The 24,811-nt window shown below is 39.8% G+C and overlaps 1 protein-coding gene across 6 annotated transcripts in view; it reads left to right on the forward strand.

The window, feature by feature from the left end:
- LOC139748124 (uncharacterized) overlaps positions 1–23,121 on the forward strand; it is a 29,870-nt gene extending 6,749 nt beyond the window's left edge. For 2 of the 6 annotated variants that reach the window (XM_071660789.1, XM_071660791.1), the window contains exons 2-5: positions 14,617–16,559; positions 17,732–17,953; positions 20,028–20,215; positions 22,267–23,121. In XM_071660789.1, the coding sequence (XP_071516890.1) occupies positions 14,892–16,559; positions 17,732–17,884 (1,821 nt within the window). In that variant the 5' untranslated portion in view covers positions 14,617–14,891 and the 3' untranslated portion in view covers positions 17,885–17,953; positions 20,028–20,215; positions 22,267–23,121. Of the gene's footprint in view, positions 1–445; positions 16,560–17,731; positions 17,954–20,027; positions 20,216–22,266 lie in introns of those variants that run through there. The other 4 variants (XM_071660793.1, XM_071660794.1, XM_071660790.1 and 1 more) reach the window with 4 other exon arrangements.
- Positions 23,122–24,811: the final 1,690 nt, after the last annotated feature.

Here is a 24,811-nt window from a genome sequence, read left to right on the forward strand (position 1 = left end):
CCCTCCCCCACCCTATGATTCCATGGTTCCATCCGCTGCCAGATCCACTCCCAGATATCTAAAACACTTTACTTCCTCCAGTTTTTCTCCATTCAAACCTACCTCCCAATTGACTTGACCCTCAACCCTACTGTACCTAATATCCTTGCTCTTATTCACATTTACTCTTAACTTTCTTCTTTCACACACTTTACCAAACTCAGTCACCAGCTTCTGCAGTTTCTCACATGAATCAGCCACCAGCGCTGTATCATCAGCGAACAACAACTGACTCACTTCCCAAGCTCTCTCATCCCCAACAGACTTCATACTTGCCCCTCTTTCCAAAACTCTTGCATTCACCTCCCTAACAACCCCATCCATAAACAAATTAAACAACCATGGAGACATCACACACCCCTGCTGCAAACCTACATTCACTGAGAAACAGTCACTTTCCTCTCTTCCTACACGTACACATGCCTTACATCCTCGATAAAAACTTTTCACAGCTTCTAACAACTTGCCTCCCACACCATATACTCTTAATACCTTCCACAGAGCATCTCTATCAACTCTATCATATGTCTTCTCCAGATCATAAATGCTACATACAAGCCCATTTGCTTTTCTAAGTATTTCTCACATACATTCTTCAAAGCAAACACCTGATCCACACATCCTCTACCACTTCTGAAACCACACTGCTCTTCCCCAATCTGATGCTCTGTACATGCCTTCACCCTCTCAATCAATACCCTCTCATATAATTTACCAGGAATACTCAACAAACTTATACCTCTGTAATTTGAGCACTCACTCTTATCCCCTTTGCCTTTGTACAAAGGCACTATGCAAGCATTCCGCCAATCCTCAGGGACCTCACCATGAATCATACATACATTAAATAACCTTACCAACCAGTCAATAATACAGTCACCCCCTTCTTTAATAAATTCCACTGCAATACCATCCAAACCTGCTGCCTTGCCGGCTTTCATCTTCCGCAAAGCTTTTACTACCTCTTCTCTGTTTACCAAATCATTTTCCCTAACCCTCTCACTTTGCATACCACCTCGACAAAAACACCCTATATCTGTCACTCTATCATCAAACACATTCAACAAACCTTCAAAATACTCACTCCATCTCCTTCTCACATCACCACTAATTGTTATCACCTCCCCATTATCCCCCTTCACTGAAGTTCCCATTTGCTCCCTTGTCTTACGCACTTTATTTACCTCCTTCCAAAACATCTTTTTATTCTCCCTAAAATTTAATGATACTCTCTCACCCCAACTCTCATTTGCCCTCTTTTTCACCTCTTGCACCTTTCTCTTGACCTCCTGCCTCTTTCTTTTATACATGTCCCAGTCATTTGCATTTTTTCCCTGCAAAAATCGTCCAAATGCCTGTCTCTTCTCTTTCACTGATAATCTTACTTCTTCATCCCACCATTCACTACCCTTTCTAATCAACCCACCTCCCACTCTTCTCATGCCACAAGCATCTTTTGTGCAAGCCATCACTTTTTCCCTAAATACATCCCATTCCTCCCCCACTCCCCTTACCTCCTTTGTTCTCTCCTTTTTCCATTCTGTACTCAGTCTCTCCTGGTACTTCCTCTCACAAGTCCCCTTCCCAAGCTCACTTACTCTCACCACTCTCTTCACCCCAACCTTTTCTCTTCTTTTCTGAAAACCCCTACAAATCCTCACCTTCGCCTCCACAAGATAATGATCAGACATCCCTCCAGTTGCACCTCTCCGCACATTAACATCCAAAAGTCTCTCTTTCGCGCGCCTATCAATTAACACGTAACCCAATAACGCTCTCTGGCCATCTCTCCTACTTACATACGTATGCTTATGTATATCTCTCTTTTTATACCAGGTATTCCCAATCACCAGTCCTTTTTCAGCACATAAATGTACAAGCTCTTCACCATTTCCATTTACAACACTGAACACCCCATGTATACCAATTATTCCCTCAACTGCCACATTACTCACCTTTGCATTCAAATCACCCATCACTATAACCTGGTCCTGTGCATCAAAACCACTAACACACTCATTCAACTGCTCCCAAAACACTTGCCTCTCATGATCTTTCTTTTCATGCCCTGGTGCATATGCACCAATAATCACCCATCTCTCTCCATCAACTTTCAGTTTTACCCATATTAATCTAGAATTTACTTTCTTACACTCTATCACATACTCCCGCAACTCCTGTTTCAGGAGTAGTGCTACTCCTTCCCTTGCTCTTGTCCTCTCACTAACCCCTGACTTTACTCCCAAGACATTCCCAAACCACTTTTCCCCTTTACCCTTGAGTTTCCTTTCACTCAGAGCCAAAACATCCAGGTTCCTTTCCTCAAACATACTACTTATCTCTCTTTTTTTCTCATCTTGGTTACATCCACACACATTTAGACACCCCAATCTGAGCCTTCGAGGAGGATGAGCACTCCCCGCGTGACTCCTTCTTTTGTTTCCCCTTTTAGAAAGTTAAAATACAAGGAGGGGAGGGTTTCTGGCCCCCCACTTCCGTCCCCTTTAGTCGCCTTCTACGTCACATGAGGAATGCGTGGGAAGTATTCTTTCTTCCCTATCCCCAGGGATACTTGCATATTTGCCTTTTTAAAAACCAAGTTTTCCCAGTTACCAATCCTTTTTCATCACAACTTCACAAGCTCTTATTCACCTTACTGAATTCCTAGCCCCCCAGTTATACCCTGAACTGCTACATTATTCACTTTTGCATTTTTATCACCTATCACTGATACCTGCACTTATACATCAATATCACCCATCACTAATACCTTGTTTATTGCATAAAAGTTGCTTCCACACTCATTCAACTGCACCCAAAACACTTGCCTATCTTCATCTTTCTTCTTGTGGCCAGGTGCATAAGCACTATTGATCACTCATCTCTTGTAACCTTTTTTCATTTGCACCCACATCAGTATGGAGCTCACCTCTTACACTGTTTCACACATTTTCTGCTCCTGCTTTGGCAGTATTGCTATTTCTTTCTGAGCTCACACCCTCACTAACCCCTGACTACCTTAAAGGCATTCCAAACTATTCTTCCCCCTTATCCTTGAACTGTGTTTCACATAGCTCTGTGTCCGCTAGGCTGAAAGGTTAGAAACACGGAGTGACGGAGCACCTCCAGGTGCTTTTTACGCTCCTACACACTGTGTCCGCTTGGCTGAGAGGTAAGGAGATGGAATATCCATGTTTCTTTCTTCAAACATACTACATCCATCCCTTGCTTTATGTGGGATAACTGTATATGATTTTGCTATTCTGGTAGAAACCTACTTCTTCCAGTCCCTCTTTTTTTTGCAGTTAAAATTTGCTACTATGCAGGTGCATGCAGTAGAAAGTGTGCCAAAATTTCCTTGAAGGTTGGTGGTTGAAGTAAGTGTGGGCCCTCAGTTGAGTGTGCCAAGTTCCCACCAGCAGGTCAGTCTCTCAGTTACCACAGTTATGTGTGGATCTGTGCTACTTGTGCGATTTGGATATACCTGCTGTTTTGATTTCCCTACAACCCATTGTGCTTTATTATTGGCATCCAAATGTCCAGCAACATCTTCACCTACCCCATAACCAGCAGTTAAATGGAAGAGAACCTCTCAGACCTTAGAAACAAAGCTAGATATCTTACAGTATGCTGATGCTGGTAAGGGAGCATCAACGCTTGGGTGTGTTCACTTATTTCTAGCAGATATAATGTCTCATATTTATTAGATGACATTTCTGTCAATTTTTGTTTAATTCCTAATGAACTAATATGTTGATTATCTGGTTAAAATACCTTTGGAACATTATATCTCATTTGCACACATCCCATTTTTCTTTGTTTATTGGTGTGCTATATGAGATTTCTCTTTGTGTAAAGTTTTTGCAGAGCATAACCCTTCTCATCTTGGTTACAGCCACACACATTCACAACCCAGCATGAGCCTTCAAGGAGAATGAGCACTTCTTGCTTGGCTCCTTCTTCCGTTCTATCTTTTATGCTTTGAAATACATGAAAGGGAGGGTTACCAGTCTCCTCTCTCACCCCTCTTAGTTGCCTTCTACGGCATGCAGGGAATACATGGTCGGATTCTTTATCCCATCCCCAGGGTAACTCATAGATACAGATATGAAAATATAAAAGACCCTCTTTACCCCAATATTGTCAAGAAATGATAAGAGATACAAGCTGTTGTTCATTTTCACATATCAATATGGATAATCCAAAACCGTATCATCATCGATCATGTAGCAAAAGGCCCTCTGATATAGAATGAAAAACAAAAACAATACATAGCCATCAGTTTTGGCTAGGGTTTTATGACATCAGTCCTTGAAATCCACCAGAGTGTGAATGAAAATTTGAATGAGAAGGCTATGCAGTAATGATGTCCAGCAAACAGTTTTGGGAACTAGAGAAAATTAGCTTTCAAAAAGACACCAGTCTTCTAAAATCCAGGTTCTGTCCCATGAAGTAAATCCTGTAACTGCTACATTTGTGGACCTGGGAGGTGATGGCCTTACAGAAGGCACATTCTCAATGTTATGCTTGCTTGGAAATGTTGTTTAAATGTGTTTTAAGATAGAGGTATGTTAGTTCAACAGCTGAGAGGTTTACCTCTGCTAGGATAGTCTGCTTGGTGCTCTCTCCAGTAATCTTTCTTGTTTTCAACAAAGTGGAACAGATCCTTAGTTTAGTTGTCCTGCAGTGGAATTTCAAGAAAGCCTAACAGGTCCTTAGATAAGTTTCCTTGGACAGAATTTCATATTGTAATGAGGATGCAGAACCTTGCCTAACATCTTTCTTTGACTGAATGCAACATAATGTTGGATAAGCTGCCATGGATCAGAACAACAGGGAGCTTTTATTGTCTGGTATGCTGGCCTTTAGCTCAATTTTTGAGAATGGAAACAAATTCTTGGATGATTTTCAGTGAAATGTTATACCCTGCTATAAACTTAACTGTGGTTTGGGTTAATACTATAGTTATGGCTAAAATGAAATCTTATTGCTTGTTTTGGCTTGGCTGCAACGCAGCCTAAGTCAAAAAGCTTTGGAACCTTCATACAGATCCTTGTTTTTATTGAATGTCCATAACTCCCATGGCATATTGGGACCTCAGATGGAACTTCTATTTCTGTTCTAGGACTGAGGCTGAAAGCATCTTTGGATAGGATCCCTTTTTACCTGTTTTTTCTATTCTGTATCTCTGATGCCTGTTCCCTTTCTGTTTTTCTATTCTGTATCTCTGATGCCTGTTCCCTTTGGGAATTCCATTCAAGTGATTTGCCACTGCAAAAGAGTCTCCACATATCCCTGCCCATACATGCCTCCCTTGTATACACTATTCCATGCATTTTTCCACCATTTCTCTCCCTCCACTATTCTTCCACTAAGTTTCCCCTTGTCACATGTGGTCTTCCTCTCTCATCAACTCATTTAACTTAACTGTCCTATTGTACTTTCTTTTAGTAAATTTCCCATTTTGCATTCTTTCCACATGCCCAAACCACCCCAAAGTATTATGCCTCACCCATTCTACCACTCGGCAGTTCATTCCCTTTGCATTCCCTGCCAAACATCTCTCATTCACCATCTCCTTCATTTTATCTAGTCATACCACATGCTCCTCTCAAATAGGTCATTTTTACAGCCTGGTTTCCTAAACTCATTGACTCATTCTGTTTTGGCTGCATAGATGAGGGCTGGGAGGACTGTGCTGTCCTTTAATCCTCACTTCACTTCCTTACTTATACCTCTGCCCTTCATTATGTTATCAAGGGACCCAGTGATTCTTCTGCCCTGTACTGCTCTCTCTTTGGGGTAGAACCCTTTGTGCTTATTGGGATTAAGTTGTATCTGGTGCATTTGAAACTTAAAGTTGTCCAGTATTGATTATGTGGAATTTTCACCTGTTTTCTGACCAAATGGTAGGAAACGTCCATTGATTTATACATCTCCAAGTTTAGGTAGTAGTGTAAATGGTGAGGAGGTTGTTATACTTCAGGCAGTTTCTTTAGCATGTCATTCTGTTATCAGGACCCTTTGTTATAAACTTATACCTAGTGTTACTTTTAGGAAACTGGAGTTATTTATTGTGACTTTCAGCTTTTCAATTTTTATGTTAGGTTACATTTTATTTTCATATTTACCTTCATATCATACAGCACTTACTGGGCACAGTGATGGTAACTATGCTTGTCTTTGGCTTTTCATGCATGTTGTGCCTCCACTTTGCTCTGAGCTTCTTTTGTTCTCTTTTTTTCTTGCTAAAGTTTGGCTTGCCTAACCACACATGGAGGATATAGTGATTCTTACTGGCCAAGCTCTCAGTTGAACGAGACTAGAAGCTTGTTGTAAGGCTAGTTATATGAGGACTTTTATTGTTGATGAACTTCATTTTAAGTATACACCAAACATCTCTCTATCCCTGAGAGATATTTTACTTGCTATAAGTGGTTGGCAGTGTTCATGTCAGCTGGTCAGGTAGCATCTTGTAGGATGGTTTCTCCTTTTCAAGAATGTTGCAGGTCAGATCTTTTAAGGTCTCCATATTTGATGTGAAAAGAGGAGAATATCTACTAGTGAATTCCTACAATATTAACTGCAGTCACTTTTTTTAACTGTCAGTACTGAACTCATCTAGAACTGTTCAAGGCTGTATATGAATGTTTCTGTGCACAACCCATGCAAATTTCTTATTTCATGTGGCAATATGTTGAATAGCCTTTCCATCTTTCTAGCAAGGCTGTCATGAATTTTTGTCTGACATTTTGTTGGTATATACCAAGTTTAATGTAACTGCAGATATAATTACTATACTTCTTCCTAACTTGGACACTTTTAAACCCAGATATATTGTTTTTGACTCACTTCCCAGGCATACTCACCCCTCTCTCTAAAACTCTTGCATTTACCTTCCTAACCAAATTAAACAACCGTGGGGACATCACACACCCCTTCCGCAGACCAATTTCACTGGGAACCAATCACTTTCCTCCCTTTCTACTCATGCCTTACACCTTTGATAGAAACTTTTCACTGCTTCTAGCAGCTTCCCTCCCACTCCATATATTCTTAAGACCTTCCACAAAACATCTCTATCTACCCTGTCATATGCCTTCTTCAGATCCATAAAAGCCACATACAAAATCATCTGTTTCTCTAAGTATTTCTCACACACATTCTTCAAAGCAAACATCTGAACTACACATCTACCACTTCTGAAACCACACTGCTTCTCCCTAATTTGATGCTCTGTACATGCCTTCACCCTCTCAATCAATACCCTCCCATACAATTTTCCAGGAATACTCAACAAATTTTATGTCTTTGTAGTTTGAACACTCACCTTTATCCCCTTTGCCTTTGTACACTGGTAATATACATGTATTCCACCAATCCTTAGGTACTTCACCATGATCCATACATACATTAAATATCCTTACCAACCAATCAACAATACAGTCACCTCCTCTCTTTAAATCAGCTGCAGTACCATCCAAACCTGCTGCCTTGCCGGATTTCATCTTCCTGAAGGCTTTCACTACCTCTTCTCTCTTCACCAAACCATTCTTTCTGACTCTCACTTTGCACACCACCTCAGCCTAAACACCTTACATCTGCCACTCTATTATCAGATACGTTCAACGAACCATCAAAATACTCACTCCATCTCCTCACTTGATCACTACCTGTTATCTCTTACCCCCTTCACTGATGTTAAGTCATTTGTTGTTCTCTGATGATACAGCACTGGTGGCTGATTTAAATGAGATGCTACAGAAGTTGGTGACTGAGCTTGGAAAAGTGTGTGAAAGAAGAAACTTGAGAGTAAATTTGAACAAGATCAAGGTTATTAGGTTCAGCAGGGTTGAGGGACAAATTAGTTGGAATGTGAGTTTGAATGGAGAATAATTAGAGGAAGTGAAGTGTTTTACATATCTGGGAGTTGACTTAGCTGTGAATGGCATCATGGAAGTGATTCATAGGTTGGAGGAGGGGGTGAAGGTTTTGGGAACGATGAAGAATAAATGGAAGGAGAAAACTTTATCTTGGAGTGCAGAAATGGGTATGTTTGGAGAAATAGTAGTTTCAGCCATGTTACATGGTTGTGGAGTATGGGCTATAGATAGGGTTGTATGGAGGAAGGTGGATGTGTTGGAAATGAAATGTTTGAGGACAATATGCGGTGTGAAGTGGGTTGACTGAGTAAGTAATGAAAGGGTAAGAGAGATGTGTGGTAATAAAAAGAGTGTGGTTGAGAGAGCAGAAGAGGTTGTGTTGAAATGGTTTGGACATATGGAGAGAATGAATGAAGAAAGGTTGGCAAAGAGGATATATGTGCCAGAGGTTGAGGGAACAAGGAGAAGTGGGAGACCAAAGTGGAGGTGGAAGGATGGAGTGAAAAATATTTTGAAAGACTGTGGCCTGAACATGCAGGAGGGTAAGAGGCGTGCAAGGAATAGAGTGAATTGGAACAATGTGGTATACTGGGGATGATTGGCTGTCAGTGGACTGAACCAGGGCACGCCAAGTAAACCATGGAAAGGCCTGTGGGGCCTGGATGTAGATGGGGAGTTGTGGTTTCTGTGCATTACATATGATAGCTAGAGACAGTTTGAACGAATGTGGCCTTTTTTGTCTGTTTTCTTGGTGCTGCCTTGCTGACGTAGGAGATGGTGATGCTATTTCCTGTGGGGTGGGGTGGCACTGGGAATGGATGAAGCGAGTATGAATATGTACACGTATATATTTGGATATTGCTGTGTATGTGTATGTATGTGTATGTATGTATATGTATGTACAAGAGAGGAAAGTGATTGGTTCTCATTGAATGTAGGTTTGCGGCAGGGGTGTGTGATGTCTCCATGGTTGTTTAATTTGTTTATGGATGGGGTTGTTAGGGAGGTGAATGCAAGAGTTTTGGAAAGAGGGGCAAGTATGCAGTCTGTTGTGGATGAGAGAGCTTGGGAAGTGAGTCAGTTGTTGTTCGATGATGATACAGCGCTGGTGGCTGATTCATGTGAGAAACTGCAGAAGCTGGTGACTGAGTTTGGTAAAGTGTGTGAAAGAAGAAAGCTGAGAGTAAATGTGAATAAGAGCAAGGTTATTAGATACAGTAGGGTTGAGGGACAAGTCAATTGGGAGGTAAGTTTGAATGGAGAAAAACTGGAGGAAGTGAAGTGTTTTAGATATCTGGGAGTGGATTTGGCAGCGGATGGAACCATGGAAGCAGAAGTGAATCATTGGGTAGGGGAGGGGTCGAAAGTTCTGGGAGCGTTGAAGAATGTGTGGAAGGCGAGAACATTATCTCGGAAAGCAAAAATGGGTATGTTTGAAGGAATAGTGGTTCCAACAATGTTATATGGTTGCGAGGCGTGGGCTATGGATAGAGTTGTGTGCAGGAGGGTGGATGTGCTGGAAATGAGATGTTTGAGGACAATATATGGTGTGAGGTGGTTTGATCGAGTAAGTAATAGTAGGGTAAAAGAGATGTGTGGTAATAAAAAGAGTGTGGTTGAGAGAGCAGAAGAGGGTGTTTTGAAATGGTTTGGTCACATGGAGAGAATGAGTGAGGAAAGATTGACCAAGAGGATATATGTGTCGGAGGTGGAGGGAAAGAGGAGAAGTGGGAGATCAAATTGGAGGTGGAAAGATGGAGTGAAAAAGGGTTTGAGTGATCGGGGCTTGAACATGTAGGAGGGTGAAAGGCGTGCAAGGAATAGAGTGCATTTGAACGATGTGGTATACCGGGGTCGACGTGCTATCAATGGATTGAACCAGGGCATGTGAAGCATCTGGGGTAAACCATGGAAAGTTGTGTGGGGCCTGGATGTGGAAAGGGAGCTGTGGTTTTGGTGCATTATTACATGACAGCTAGAGACTGAGTGTGAATGAAGGTGGCCTTTTTTGTTTTTTCCTAGTGCTACCTTGCGCACATGAGGGGGTAGGGGGTTGGTGTTTCATGTGTGGCGGGGTGACGATGGGAATGAATAAGGGCAGACACTATGTATTATGCACGTGTGTATATATGCATATGTCTTTGTGTGTATATATATATTGAGATGTATAGGTATGTATATTCGCGTGTGTGGACGTGTATGCATATACATGTGTATGTGAGTGGGTTGGGCCATTCTTTCGTCTGTTTCTATGTGCTACCTCGCTAACGCGAGAGACAGCGACAAAGCAAAATGAATGAATAAAATATAATGTACATGTATGTGGCATGTATGTATATATGTGTGTGGGTGTATGAGTGGATGGGTTCTTTCTTTGTCTGTTTCCTGGCACTACCTTGCTGATGCGTCAAACGGCAATCAATTATGATATAAGAAAATAATGTTTTTGATGTCCTCACTTTGCTACCATGCAAAGATAGTCATGAATCTTTCTTTTTTTTCTATCTAGGCTGTACAGTGCAAGTTCTTTTAACTGTAATTCATGGGCACCATCCCTCATTTTTGCTTGTGAAATGTTTCAGTAGTTTTCTATCTCTTATGGTAAATGTTTTTCATTTTCACTTCTCTCATTACTTGACCAGGTTATGTTATTTTATTAAAGTCTTTTTCACTCTTGTTTTTCATTGAAGATAACTCCAAGGTCTTTAATTATGTTTTATTTAAATTATTAAATTATTGTTTAAATTTAATTATGTTTTATTTATTTATTGAAGTGGAGCTTTGGTTTGCATGTGTTAGGAGGATATTGAAGGATTTTTTTCTCTATCTTCAGCTTAGTTTTACTCAGTAATCTTACCTCAAACACAGTCACAGCATTGCTGGTGAATAACAAGAGTATATATAACTGGTTCTGCTGCTACAACCAGACCTGTCTACAAGCCCCTGTTGTTGGAAAGTTGGCCTCTGCCATAGTCTTCTTTTTGGGAGTTTTTGCTTGATCATATAGGTAAAAGCGGTTTCTGTCTCTCATTTAGAACTTTTGTTGAATGGTACTTTAACATGGATTTGTTGGATGTCTTTTATGAGGCTCTAGGGAGAATCCTGCCTTGGGGGTAGAGATCTTATTCAGACTCCAGATTACCATTAGAAGGTATTTATTGACTTAAGTTTTGCATGTCGGGGCCTGAACATGCAGGAGGGTGAAAGGCATGCAAGGAATAGAGTGAATTGGAACGATGTGGTATACCGGGGTCGACGTGCTGTCAGTGGATTGAACCAGGGCATGTGAAGCATCTGGGGTAAACCATGCAAAGTGTGTGGGGCCTGGATGTGGAAAGGGAGCTGTGGTTTCGGTGCATTATTACATGACAGGTAGAGACTGAGTGTGAATGAATGGGGCTATTGGTGTTTTTCCTAGCGCTACCTCGCACACATGAGGGGGGAGGGGGTTGTTATTCCATGTGTGGCGAGGTGGCAATGGGAACAAATAAAGGCAGACAGTATGAAGTATGTACATGTGTATATATGTATATGTCTGTGTGTGTATATATATGTGTACATTGAGATGTATAGGTATGTATATTGTGCGTGTGTGGACATGTATGTATATACATGTGTATGTGGGCGGGTTGGGCCATTCTTTCGTCTGTTTCCATGCGCTACCTTGCTAATGCGTGAGACAGCGACAAAGCAAAATAAATAAAATAAATAAGTTTTGCATTTCTCTTATTGGCTTCAAGCTTTTCTCTAAACCCTCTTCCTTACTCATAGTGGTTATTCTCTCATTGCTCATGGGGCTTACCAACTGAAAAGGAAAATGTAGGCATTTGAGGAATGAAAAACCTTTTCTCTCCAAGGTGGAGCCCCAGGAGCATTTTTTATCAGTTGTCTTCCCTCTCCTTCCTGCCCCTTTCCTTTTCAGAAGATCTTTTCTCACTCAGTTTTGACTCTTTTGGGGCTGACACCGACGATTTACACAGTCTAAAAACTATAGATTGCTCATGTCCTTGAGTTGGATAGGCCATAATATAGCAGTGACAAATTGGCTGTGGGAACCTTGTTAATGAATGACTGGCCGTCACCAAAGGCAAATGATTGTCAAACGATGGAGAATACCCATGGATTCCTACCAAAATGGTAGGGGAATAGAAGGGTTTAACCTTCCAGCCAACTTACAGTCTTTTGTTGCTTGTTGGACTCTGCCTTAGAAAGAAAAGGCTTGTCATTTTTCACTGTCTCACTTGCCAAATTTCGTATCAGTTACTCATCTTCCCTGTAATGTCTTTTTCTTTGTCATACCTTTTCTGTATTTTTCTGAATTCTGATCTTATTTTATGAACACCATTGTGTCATATACCATTATCTCCAATCATTTCTTTGATATGCTTGTCTCTTACAGACTTCATCCTTTGTCGAACAGTCATCCAGACTTATGTAGAACACCCCTATTTTTAACCCAAGAGCTCCCTCCTGCACCTGTTGCCTCCTTCCAAATGAACTTATTATGTTCCCTAAGATTTTCATTCATCCTGCCCCCAAGTTCTTTCCTATTTCCTTTTATTCATGTTGAATGATTGTTTTATTTTATACCCTGGACTTTATATTCAACATCCTTTGTCATTAACACAAAACTATCCTCATGAAGATTTAGCTTCTTCCAAACTTTTTTTTTTAACCAGTCTCCTGATGAAATAACATCAATGACAGTAAACATAGTCTTTTACTTTGAAGAGATGAAATGGCATGCTGAAATGGTTTGGACATATGGAGAGAATGAATGAGGAAAGGTTGACGAAGAGGATATAATTGTCAAAAGTGGAGGAAACAAGGGGAATGGGAAGACCAAGTTGGAGATGGAAGGGTATCGTAAAAAAAAGATTTCAAGCGATTGAGGCCTGAACATGCAGGAGGGTGAAAGTCATGCAGGGAATAGAGTGATTTGGAATAATGTGTTATACTGGAGTCAACATGCTGTCAATGGACTGAACCAGAGCATGTGAAGTGTCTGGGATAAACTATGGAAATGTCTGTGAGTCTGGTTGTAAATTGGGAACTGTGGTTTCAGTGTATTACACACTACAGCTTGAGAATGGATGTTAGAGGATGCAGCCATTTTTCTTCTGTTCCTAGCACTACCTTGCTAACACAGGAAGTGGCTATCAAGTGAGAAAAAATGATCTTTTGTTTATCAGTAGTCATGTTTGTGTTTTATTATTTTTAGACATAAAGGACATTTGATGCCATACTCTTAGTGGTATAGCTATTGTTGTCATCCTCTTTATTAAGATTGTTAGTGTTAACAAATGTTATGCTATTATCTTCATTTGCATGTGCTTCTCGCTGTTTTCTGAAAGCACTTATATGTTCTTCATGGTAAAGGAAACAATGCTGTTTTGTGAACTTGTATTTTCCAAGTGTGATGAGGCCAAAGCTCAGCCCTGGTGTATAGCGGAGTAACCGCCAGGGCTCGCCTCTCCTCATTCACAAAAAGAAAAAAGTGCGAGTTAGAGTAAATTCTTGCTAAGGTTACATAGATTGTTAAATGCTTTGTACAAAATTTAATGTCTAAAGTTGAATGCTCTAACTGTTTACAAAGGAACAAAACCAACAAAAAAATTTCCCTTAAAATCCTTCCTCTTCTTACTTGCATGACATGCACTCTTACAGACCTTGCAAAAGGTCAAGTGAGCATTCCATAAAACTACACCTTGGAACTCATACAAAGAAATTCAGTAGATTTTGCTGTCAAAAGAATAAACTCAAAACAGTCAATTTTCTCTATTATCTCACAAGTAATAAAGCTCTAGTAATACAGTGTATTATATACACCACTACAGATTTATGTAATCTTATGTTTATTGCAGCAGTTGCTTAAATCAGTTGACCTTTCCTTGGGTACCTGTCTGTTACACAATTCACAGAAATGTAACACTTCAAAGGCCACTGAATTCCTTGTTTAAACACAAGTGACCATAATACATCGGCCAGTTAGTACTCACACTCCTCCTGAGTTGTAGTTGGTACTATCCTCACCATCAATAGTGCTTCACTTATTATAACTTAGAATAACTGCACCTCTCAGGTGAATGTCGAGTTGCCTTAGGATACCTAAACCAGGTCTGGCGCTAAACTCTCCACACCATGGAGGCCTTTGTGAAATTTACTGCCCTTGGGTACACGTATTCCATAATAGGGTCAGGTTTCCGGCACCAAGAAAACAGTCCAACAGCCATGAAATTAAGGACGCACCACCTGCCTCCACACCAGCCGTTACTCAGCGCCATAACATGTCCAAGATTCCTGCAATTTTTGATAAAGTTCAATTACTATTACAGCCCACACATTCTCCAAACTATCTTCAGAGCTTCACTTGCACACACACCAAGTCCTCATCCCCTATCATGACCACATATCTGCTTATTTGTTGTTTTTTCTCCCACTCTTGGTCATTGGGACAACTCTTGATAAAGAATGGCTGGCCTCTTTGTCCCTCCACCAGCACCATCTACACTAACGCATGCCAAATTTGAAGCACTCACTCACTCTCATAACATATGCATACCATTCTGTGAGATAGGAGAGATTTTATACCCTCACATTTCTTTAAGGGCCAACAGAAACTTTTCCTATACTGTTAAAGTGAAGGAATAAGTTTTGGTTGATTATAAAACCGGTTTCTTTCTGTCTCTTCCAGATTATGTCAAGGCATGTGAAGAGGAATTTTGCCTACAGTATATACTGTACAGCTATGAAAATGTTTCATGTATGCCAGTATTAAAGGAAACTGGATTAGCTTAAGGAAGAGGATGTTTGTTTTGATGGAACCAGAAAAAAAGCAGTGTATGGATACAGGGGAAAAAAATCATGTACTGACAGTGTGATGCACATAACCCTGAAAGTAAGGCAATTTTCTGTTGGGTTAATGGGAATACACATTATACTGCTGAACATAATGTTGATGAATTACCCATGAAAGGTGGGCAAGACTCTGAAGATACTGGTATTGTTAATTACAAGGTAATAGAAAAACATGTTTCAGATCCATGCCTGACAGTTAGAATTACAATGACAAAAGAAAATTCATCATTAACTTTTACTGAAGATCAGAAAATAGTCACTGAAGTTACCCACACAGACGAGAAGTATGATGGTCAGATAGCTAAATGTACAGTGATACCTGGGTTTTGGCGTCCAACTCGCCGGAAAAAGAGGAATTTTTTGACAAGAAAACATAAAAAGACCAGGAGACAAGAATGTATGGTTCCTGGCTGCTTCACAAGAGCTTACTCATGTAGGTTTGTTGAATTTCCAGATGATGTTGAAAAGAGGACTGACTGGGCAAATAGATCAAAATTGAATGAAAAGTTTCCAGGTGTTGACCCTAAAGAACCCCTACCCTCAAGGATTGGATTGTGCATGGGTCATTTCAGGACTGAAGACTTTCATATTGTACCCAGAGGAAATGGAAAAGTTTGTACACTAAAAGAGGGGGTCAATCCTAGTCTCTTCCCATGGGTTAAATTGCCATCCAATGTCAGTTCAGGTATGGACATCTTTGATAACACTAAATTTAGTCGTGAGATGAGGTTGCTTACTTTAATGAAAAATGAATTGTACCACATGATGAACCCCCCTGTTAAATCATTTGATACAAATCCTGTGGAGTCTTGTAAGGTGAATGAAAATCATGAAGTTCCATTAGAAGTTTCAAAAGTTTTTTGTAATCTCCCTAGAAAAGCTAGGCCTCCACTTTATTCTGAACACAGTAGTTTGAGTGACAGAAATGAAACTTCTCAACATATATCAAAAACTTATGAAACTAGAGAAGCATACAATATCTCAAGAAGGAATAAAACAAGAGTTCCTTTTTATTCTGGGGAAAATATTACAAGTAAAAGCAGTGAAAATTTACATGATCTTCCTGAATTCGGGGATAATCATAAAAATTGTCGAAATTTTCCAAGAAAAAGTAAACCCAGACTGCCTGGTACTTCTGATGATGAAAGTACTTTTGATACACCATTAGTATTGAGGCCAAGAAGTGATAGAATTTTAAAAGACAGGAAACATGCAAAGTGCAAAAATAAGAATAATAACAGAAAGAATAAGAAAGTAGCAGCTTCCATTTCCAATGAAGACTGTATATATGATATTAAAATTGAGAACTGTGAGGAAGATGAGATACCTGAAGTAAATTTTAATATTGAAGACTCTGGTACAAGTCTTCCTACAGATCAAGAGCAACAGATGTTTGGAGGATTCAGTCATTTTGCCCCAATCCCAGAGGCTACATCTGCAGGTCTGCCAAGCCAGGATATCCTTGGTACTGTGAGTACACAAATGATTGCCTCATGTGTTGAAGCAGCTATGAATCCCATATTGGCTAAGTTAGAATTATTTCAAGGAAGAGTGGAAGGCAGAATAGAGCAGCTAGAAGGAAGAGTAAATTCACACCTTGAAAATTTAGAGAGAAGAGTTAACTCATGTTCAGAGAAATTAGAACATATGATAAACAATCAGCATCCAAAACCATCAAATGTATTTCCAGGTAGCTGGTTGAATAGGTGTGACCAGATTTCAGATAACTCAACTGTAACACCTTCAAATGGTTTGGGAGCTCCAGTGCACCATATGGAAGTCAGTATCACACCTTTTGTTATTAGTGAAAGAGAATATGAAATGATGGAAAGAGAAGATGTTCCATGAAAGGGGTATTGGTAAAAATGAATCTTAGAATTTGTAAATCATCATTATATGTGGTAGATGGGAAGTTACCAGAAGCAGTGAGGGGTTTAACTAGGAGAGTAAGGCATGTATGCAGTTAGGAAAGGAGGAGGGTAAGTGTCTTCCAGTGAAGGTGGATCTGCATTAACAGTGAATGATGTCACCATGGTTCTTTAAACTTTATTGATGGGATAGTGAAGGAGGTGTATGCAAAAGTTTAAGTGTAAAATTGAATGGTGAGGACGTGGAGCAAGTGAAGAACTTTGGGTACCTGAGAGTGGCTATGGCAGTGGATGGAATTGTAGGGGCTAAAGTGAGTCATAAAGTGGAGAGTGTGCTAAGGTCCTGGGTATAATAGATAGCATGTGGAAGGTGAGATTATTGTTTGTTAAGGAAAGGATGGGTATGCTCAAAGGTATAGTGATTCTGACTGTTTTAAGGAATATGGATGACTTTTGGAAATGAGATACCTCAATACCATTTGTGAGTTAAAGCATATCGATTATTAATGGAATGATGATGCAAAAGAGAGGTGTGGTAGTAAGTGCAGTCTTACTGAGAGAACTGACTGCTGAAATGGTATGGACATGACAAAAGAATGTAGGAAGAAAGACTGACTTGAGGATCTACGTGGGAGAAGTGGAGGGAGCAAGGGGGAAGGTGGAGATTGAGAAGGGGATTGGAGATGGAGGCATTGGTATCTGAATATGCTGGTGTGTGAGAGGCATACATGAAATTAATATAATTAGACCAGTGTGGTTAAAAGGTGGTGCTACATTAGTACCTTTTTCCATGTACATTTTCATTTCTGTCGTCATTTATTCTAGTGTAATGTGTTTTTTAGTCAAAGAAAAATATTGTTTTCACTTGAAAACAGTTCTGGATTTTTTTTAACTCAAGATACATACTCAATAATTGTTATATTTATGTAAAATAAAAATATTAACATTATGAAGCGATTGCACTAAATAGCCTGAATTGTAGATACTATTATGTTATTGTCAAAGTTCTTATTTAGTATTTATTATTTGAATTTTGATGAGTGTCAGTTGTTTGTATGTTTGTTTACATCATATACCTTACAGCCTCGCACCATATTTGAACCAGCTTGGAGCTGGAGTCCTCCAGTGTATCACCTCTGTGGTCATTCCTCTCTGAGGAATTTTCAGTTGAAAATATATGAGAGCATCGTTGCCTTTGGGACTACAGAGATGCATCTTACTCGAAGAAAAAGCTGAAGAGGAAGGCATATAATGATATAACCCTTCATTGAGCTCATTTCAGGGAGCTTGCAAATATTTCAGCAGGTAAGCATGTATGCATTTTTATTAATTATATTTTAGGTAAGATTCTACTTTTGTACGAAGGTAAATTTTTATCTTTTAATTTACCAGTTTAGAGGCACCTAGAACCTAGAAACCTAACCTATAGTAGGAGATGTCTCCCTATCCCAGGCAATGTCTTCCTAGCCAAGGCAACATCTGCTTAGGCCATTTAACATTGACATAGTTTATAATTCCAAGGGGTGTTCTGTCCTTTTGTAATATAAAAGGTTATTTTAGTTCACATATTTATTATCTCCAAGACTACTATATTCATACCTTTGTGTTATGATTGCTTATGCATAGGAAATAGGCATGCTATCTGATCGTAATACTGCATAGCCAGGTATGTTCATATATTTTTAATTAAAAACCTTGTAAAAGTAGTGATGTCACATTATGACACCGTAGAACTACAACAGAATAATGTAATATTATATTACTAGGAATTGATATTGGATAGTTTGGAAATATTTGTCAATACATATGTAAAAATTTGTCATTGATCAATTGGATGTATCAGTTATAGGTAAGATTACTTCGTGGGTGCCATTTTAATTTTTTTCTGATTTATTGATCAAAGCTGAGTGGTGTCCTTATAGTATAATTTTACCCTGATATTTTATATACTGTTTAGGGGGCAAACTTCATATCAGAGAGCTTATATCACATTAAAAATCTGTTCCAAGTTCATGAGTATCCCATTTGGTTGTAGAAATTAATACCCGAGCACAATTACTTATTTCATGTGATGTCTCCATGGTTGTTTAATTTGTTTATGGATGGGGTTGTTAGGGAGGTAAATGCAAGAGTCCTGGAAAGAGGGGCAAGTATGAAGTCTGTTGGGGATGAGAGAGCTTGGGAAGTGAGTCAGTTGTTGTTCGCTGATGATACAGCGCTGGTGGCTGATTCATGTGAGAAACTGCAGAAGCTGGTGACTGAGTTTGGTAAAGTGTGTGGAAGAAGAAAGTTAAGAGTAAATGTGAATAAGAGCAAGGTTATTAGGTACAGTAGGGTTGAGGGTCAAGTCAATTGGGAGGTGAGTTTGAATGGAGAAAAACTGGAGGAAGTGAAGTGTTTTAGATATCTGGGAGTGGATCTGGCAGCGGGTGGAACCATGGAAACGGAAGTGGATCATAGGGTGGGGGAGGGGGCGAAAATTTTGGGAGCCTTGAAAAATGTGTGGAAGTCGAGAACATTATCTCGGAAAGCAAAAATGGGTATGTTTGAAGGAATAGTGGTTCCAACAATGTTGTATGGTTGCGAGGCGTGGGCTATGGATAGAGTTGTGCGCAGGAGGATGGATGTGCTGGAAATGAGATGTTTGAGGACAATGTGTGGTGTGAGGTGGTTTGATCGAGTAAGTAACGTAAGGGTAAGAGAGATGTGTGGAAATAAAAAGAGCGTGGTTGAGAGAGCAGAAGAGGGTGTTTTGAAATGGTTTGGGCACATGGAGAGAATGAGTGAGGAAAGATTGACCAAGAGGATATATGTGTCGGAGGTGGAGGGAACGAGGAGAAGAGGGAGACCAAATTGGAGGTGGAAAGATGGAGTGAAAAAGATTTTGTGTGATCGGGGCCTGAACATGCAGGAGGGTGAAAGGAGGGCAAGGAATAGAGTGAATTGGAGCGATGTGGTATACAGGGGTTGACGTGCTGTCAGTGGATTGAATGAAGGCATGTGAAGCGTCTGGGGTAAACCATGGAAAGCTGTGTAGGTATGTATATTTGCGTGTGTGGACGTGTGTATGTACATGTGTATGGGGGGGGGGGGTTGGGCCATTTCTTTCGTCTGTTTCCTTGCGCTACCTCGCAAACGCGGGAGACAGCGACAAAGTATAAAAAAAAAGAAAAAAAAAATAACCGAATCAGTAACATTTCAATTTTAGAAGCTTTCATTGTAATAATGATATAATTTGGTGACAATTTCATGTGATTTTATATTACATATTAGGTAATATGGGTCTTGTAACTTGCATTTGATTTTAATTCCAGTGATTATGCATAATTTACCAAGATTAGTGAATGATTACAATTATGATTTTAATATAATCTTTCAGATCAAGTGAGGTTCAGATTTAACAATTTTAGGTCATACTTATTGAAGGAGTACAAGAAAACTCAGGTTGTTCCGAATGGGTCTTTGGGAAACTACACATCAGAGTGGGAACGTTTTGATAGCATTTCCTTCATCGAGGTTACTGTCAATATATATCCCACTTTATCAAGTCAAATTCACCCTACCAATGTAAGTGATAATTATCATTTCTGAAGCTTAAAGTCTCTGCTAAATAAAATATAGAATTTTATTGATTATTGTTATACCTGTTGTTTTTCCTCTATATTTCAATAAGATCATTATCATGTATTGAGTAGTCAAAGATTTTTTCAAACTCATGGTTTATAGAATTTCTTGAACGCCCTATCATCACTTTCTTTTCTTTTATATATTAGAATTATTTTGGTGTATTATACATAGTTGTTATTTCCCGCATCAGCGAGGTAGTGCCATGGAAACAGAAGAAGAATGGCCCATCCACTCATATACACGTATATACACATAAATGCCCATATATGGACAAATGCATATCAACATATACATACATACATACACATACACATGTATACATATGTACATATGTACTTATTCATACTTGCTAGCTTTCATCCATTCCTGTCGTTACCCCGCCCCACATGAATCTGCATCGTTTCTCCCCACTTCAGCAAGGTCGTGCCAGGAAAATGGACAAAAAGGCCACTTTCTTTCACACTCACTCTGTTGCTGTCATGTGTAACGCACCAAAGCCACAGCTCTTTATCCACATCCAGGCCCCACAGTCCTTTCCATGGTTTACCCCAGACACTTCACATGCTCTGGTTCAGTCTACTGACAGAACGTCGACCCCGGTATAGCACATCGTTCCAACTCTGTTCCTTGCATGCCTCTCACCCTCCTGTATGTTCAGACGCTGATGACTCAAAATCTTTTTCACTCCCATCTTTCTACCTCCAATTAGGTCTCCCACTTCTCCTTGTTCCCTCCACCTCTGACACATGTATCCTCTTTATCAATCTTTCCTTACTTATTCTCTCCATATGTCTATACCATTTCAACACACCCTCTTCTGCTCTCTCAACCACACTCTTTTTTATTTCCACACATCTCTCTTACCCTTTCCTTACTCATGATCACACCACCTTACACCACATATTGTCCTCAAACATTTCATTTCCAACTCATCCACCCTCCTCCGTACAGTCCTATCTACAGCCCATGCCTTTCAACTATATGATATTGTTGGAACTACTATTGCTTCAGACATACCCATTTTTGCTCTCTGAGATAACATTCTCTCCTTCCACACATTCTTTATTGCTCCCAGAACCTTCCCCCCTCCCCCCACCCAGTGACTCACTTCTAACGTTCCATCTGCTGCTAAATTCATTCCCAGATATCTAAAACAGTTCACTTCCAATTTTTCTCCATTCAAACTTACATCCCGATTTACTCGTCCTTCAACCTTGCTGAATCTAATAACTTTGCTCTTATTCACATGTACTCTCAACTTTCTCCTTTCACACACTTTTTCAAACCCAGTCACCAACTTCTGCAGTTTATTGTATGAATCAGCCACTAGAGCTGTTTCATTGATGAACAACTGACTCACTTCCCAGTCCCTCTTATCCCCAACAGACTGTATACTCGCCCTTCTCTCCAAAACTCTCGCATTTAGCTCTCTAACCACCCCATCCATAAATGAATTAAACAGCCATGGGGACATCTCAAACCCCTGCCACAGACTGACATTCACTGGGAACCAATCACTCTCCTCTCTTCCTACTCACACCCATGCTCTACATCCTTGGTAAAAACTTTTCACTGCTTGTAACAACTTACCTCCCACACTATATAGTTTTAAAACCTTCCACAAAGCATTTCTATCATCCCTATCATATGCCTCCAGATCCATAAATGCTACATACAAATCTATCTGTTTTCCAAGTATTTCTCACATGCATTCTTTATAGCAAACACCTGTTCCACACATCCTCTACCACTACCACTTCTGAAGTCACACTGTTCTTCCCCAGTCTGATGCCCTGTACATGCCTTCACCCTTTCAATCAGCATCCTCCCATATAATTTTCCAGGAATACTCCACAAACTTATGCCTCTGTAATTTGAACACTCACCTTTATCCTCTTTGCCTTTGAACAATGGCACTGTACATGTATTTTGCCAATCCTCAGGCACATTGTTCTTTATGGACAATGTACTTATATATCCTTTTTTTTCAGGAATTTCTCTGGCCAGGAACATCTTCAGCAGTTCTCAACAACTCTCTGGAAACCTTGGATCTTGAGCTAAGCTTACCAGATTGGTATTGGGACCAAGACCTTCTCATTCAAGCGTCCTAAATCCCTCTCCATCATCCTCATGCTTAAGCACACTAGTCCCAGCATCATCACGCTTGCTTGTGATGGCTCCATCACCTGCGCTGTCTTCACCTGTACTTGCTCCTCTGTTCTCACATGTTGGGCCCGATCTTGAAAGGGTGAGGAAGTGGAAATAATGCTCTGACCCCTGACTGATGAGTGCACAGAAGCAGTGAAGTCATTAAATATTTCACTGAAGGACAAGGAACTTAATAATTTCTGTTCCCATTTTGGGAAAAGTGTGGAGCACTGGATTAGGCACTTTTTCCGAAAAGTAGAAAGGCTGGTGGTATTGAAAGTCGTGCAAATCCTCATGGAAATAAGTGAATAGTATGGTTGGGATTTCAGCTAGGCATTGAAGAAACAGTCATTTTGTTTACTTGTTCACATTTATTATATAATTACAGCACTGATTTGATTGTTTATAAATGTACTTCTATGACACCTTTTTTTTACTGATTTAATTTTTATATAATTATGAATTAGCTTGCTTTATAGTAGTTTGTTTAAATTTCTAATTCATCTTCCTTTACTGTACTTTTGTTTATATTTTCTAAGAACTTGTTTATTCTGCTTTATTATATTGTGATTTGTTAATATTTTATATATATATATAGATAAATAGATATTTTTCTTTAAGTGTTTTTCAATGAGTGTATGTATATTTTCTTTGTGATTATTGATTTCTTCGTAAGAATAAACCTTTCATTGTTTTCTTCAGTTTTTTGTTTGACCATTATGTTTATGGATGAAAATAACTTCAATCAAATATTAGTTTAACAAATTCAAAGTTATATTTAAATAACTTGAATAACTTGAAGAATGTGTGGAAGTCGAGAACATTATCTCGGAAAGCAAAAATGGGTATGTCTGAAGGAATAGTGGTTCCAACAATGTTGTATGGTTGCGAGGCGTGGGCTATGGATAGAGTTGTGCGCAGGAGGATGGATGTGCTGGAAATGAGATGTTTGAGGACAATGTGTGGTGTGAGGTGGTTTGATCGAGTGAGTAACGTAAGGGTAAGAGAGATGTGTGGAAATAAAAAGAGCGTGGTTGAGAGAGCAGAAGAGGGTGTTTTGAAGTGGTTTGGGCACATGGAGAGAATGAGTGAGGAAAGATTGACCAAGAGGATATATGTGTCGGAGGTGGAGGGAACGAGGAGAAGAGGGAGACCAAATTGGAGGTGGAAAGATGGAGTGAAAAAGATTTTGTGTGATCGGGGCCTGAACATGCAGGAGGGTGAAAGGAGGGCAAGGAATAGAGTGAATTGGAGCGATGTGGTATACCGGGTTGACGTGCTGTCAGTGGATTGAATCAAGGCATGTGAAGCGTCTGGGGTAAACCATGGAAAGCTGTGTAGGTATGTATATTTGCGTGTGTGGACGTATGTATATACATGTGTATGGGGGGGGTTGGGCCATTTCTTTCGTCTGTTTCCTTGCGCTACCTCGCAAACGCGGGAGACAGCAACAAAGTATAAGTATAAAATAATTTAAATATCTATTATACTTTGTCGCTGTCTCCCGCGTTAGCAAGGTAGCGCAAGGAAACAGACGAGAGAATGGCCCAACCCACCCACATACACATGTATATACATACATGTCCACACATGCACATATATATACCTATACATTTCAACGTATACATATGTATACATACACAGACATATACATATATACGCATGTACATAATTCATACTTGCTGCCTTTATTCATTCCCGTCGCCACCCCGCCACACATGAAAGGACAACTCCCTCCCTGTGCACGTGCGCGAGGTAGTGCTAGGAAAAGACAAGAAAGGCCACATTCGTTCACACTCAGTCCTACCTGTCATGTATAATGCACTGAATAAATTTTTGTGGATATTGAAATATGGATGAGAATCTATGTTTACAAAGAATAGATATACATTAATTTAAGATACGTAACCAATTTAGGAATTGGAGGAAGACACGAAATGACAATTTATTAATGCAGAAGGGCTATTTCATTTTGCCAATGGACTCTACCTTCATTATTAGAATCGGACATCAAAGTTTCTTGTACTGCCCTAGCATCATTACTATGACTTCATCCAACAGCGTGGATCCTTTCAAGTCCATTTCAAGGGTGCTGATGCCACTCACCTACGTGTATTCTAACATTATGTGGATCATCCCTACGTAAGAGCTCTGGAGGCGAGTAGGTTTTCTTAGAGTGGGCTTGAAGATAATTGTGCAAGGCAACTGTGGCAAACACAATGTCTTTCACATTATCAGATGTGCAGATTGGAACCTTGAAAATCTGATATCTTGCTGCCAAGACCCCAAAAGACAATGACTGAACATGGTTTTATTGTCACTCATCCTTTCCTGGAAAAGTTTTCTTGAAATACACCTTTAATGGAAATGCCTCATCTCCTATAATGC

This window comes from Panulirus ornatus, chromosome 72 (genome assembly GCF_036320965.1).
Source record: "Panulirus ornatus isolate Po-2019 chromosome 72, ASM3632096v1, whole genome shotgun sequence".
In the NCBI taxonomy this organism is placed as follows: domain Eukaryota; kingdom Metazoa; phylum Arthropoda; class Malacostraca; order Decapoda; family Palinuridae; genus Panulirus; species Panulirus ornatus.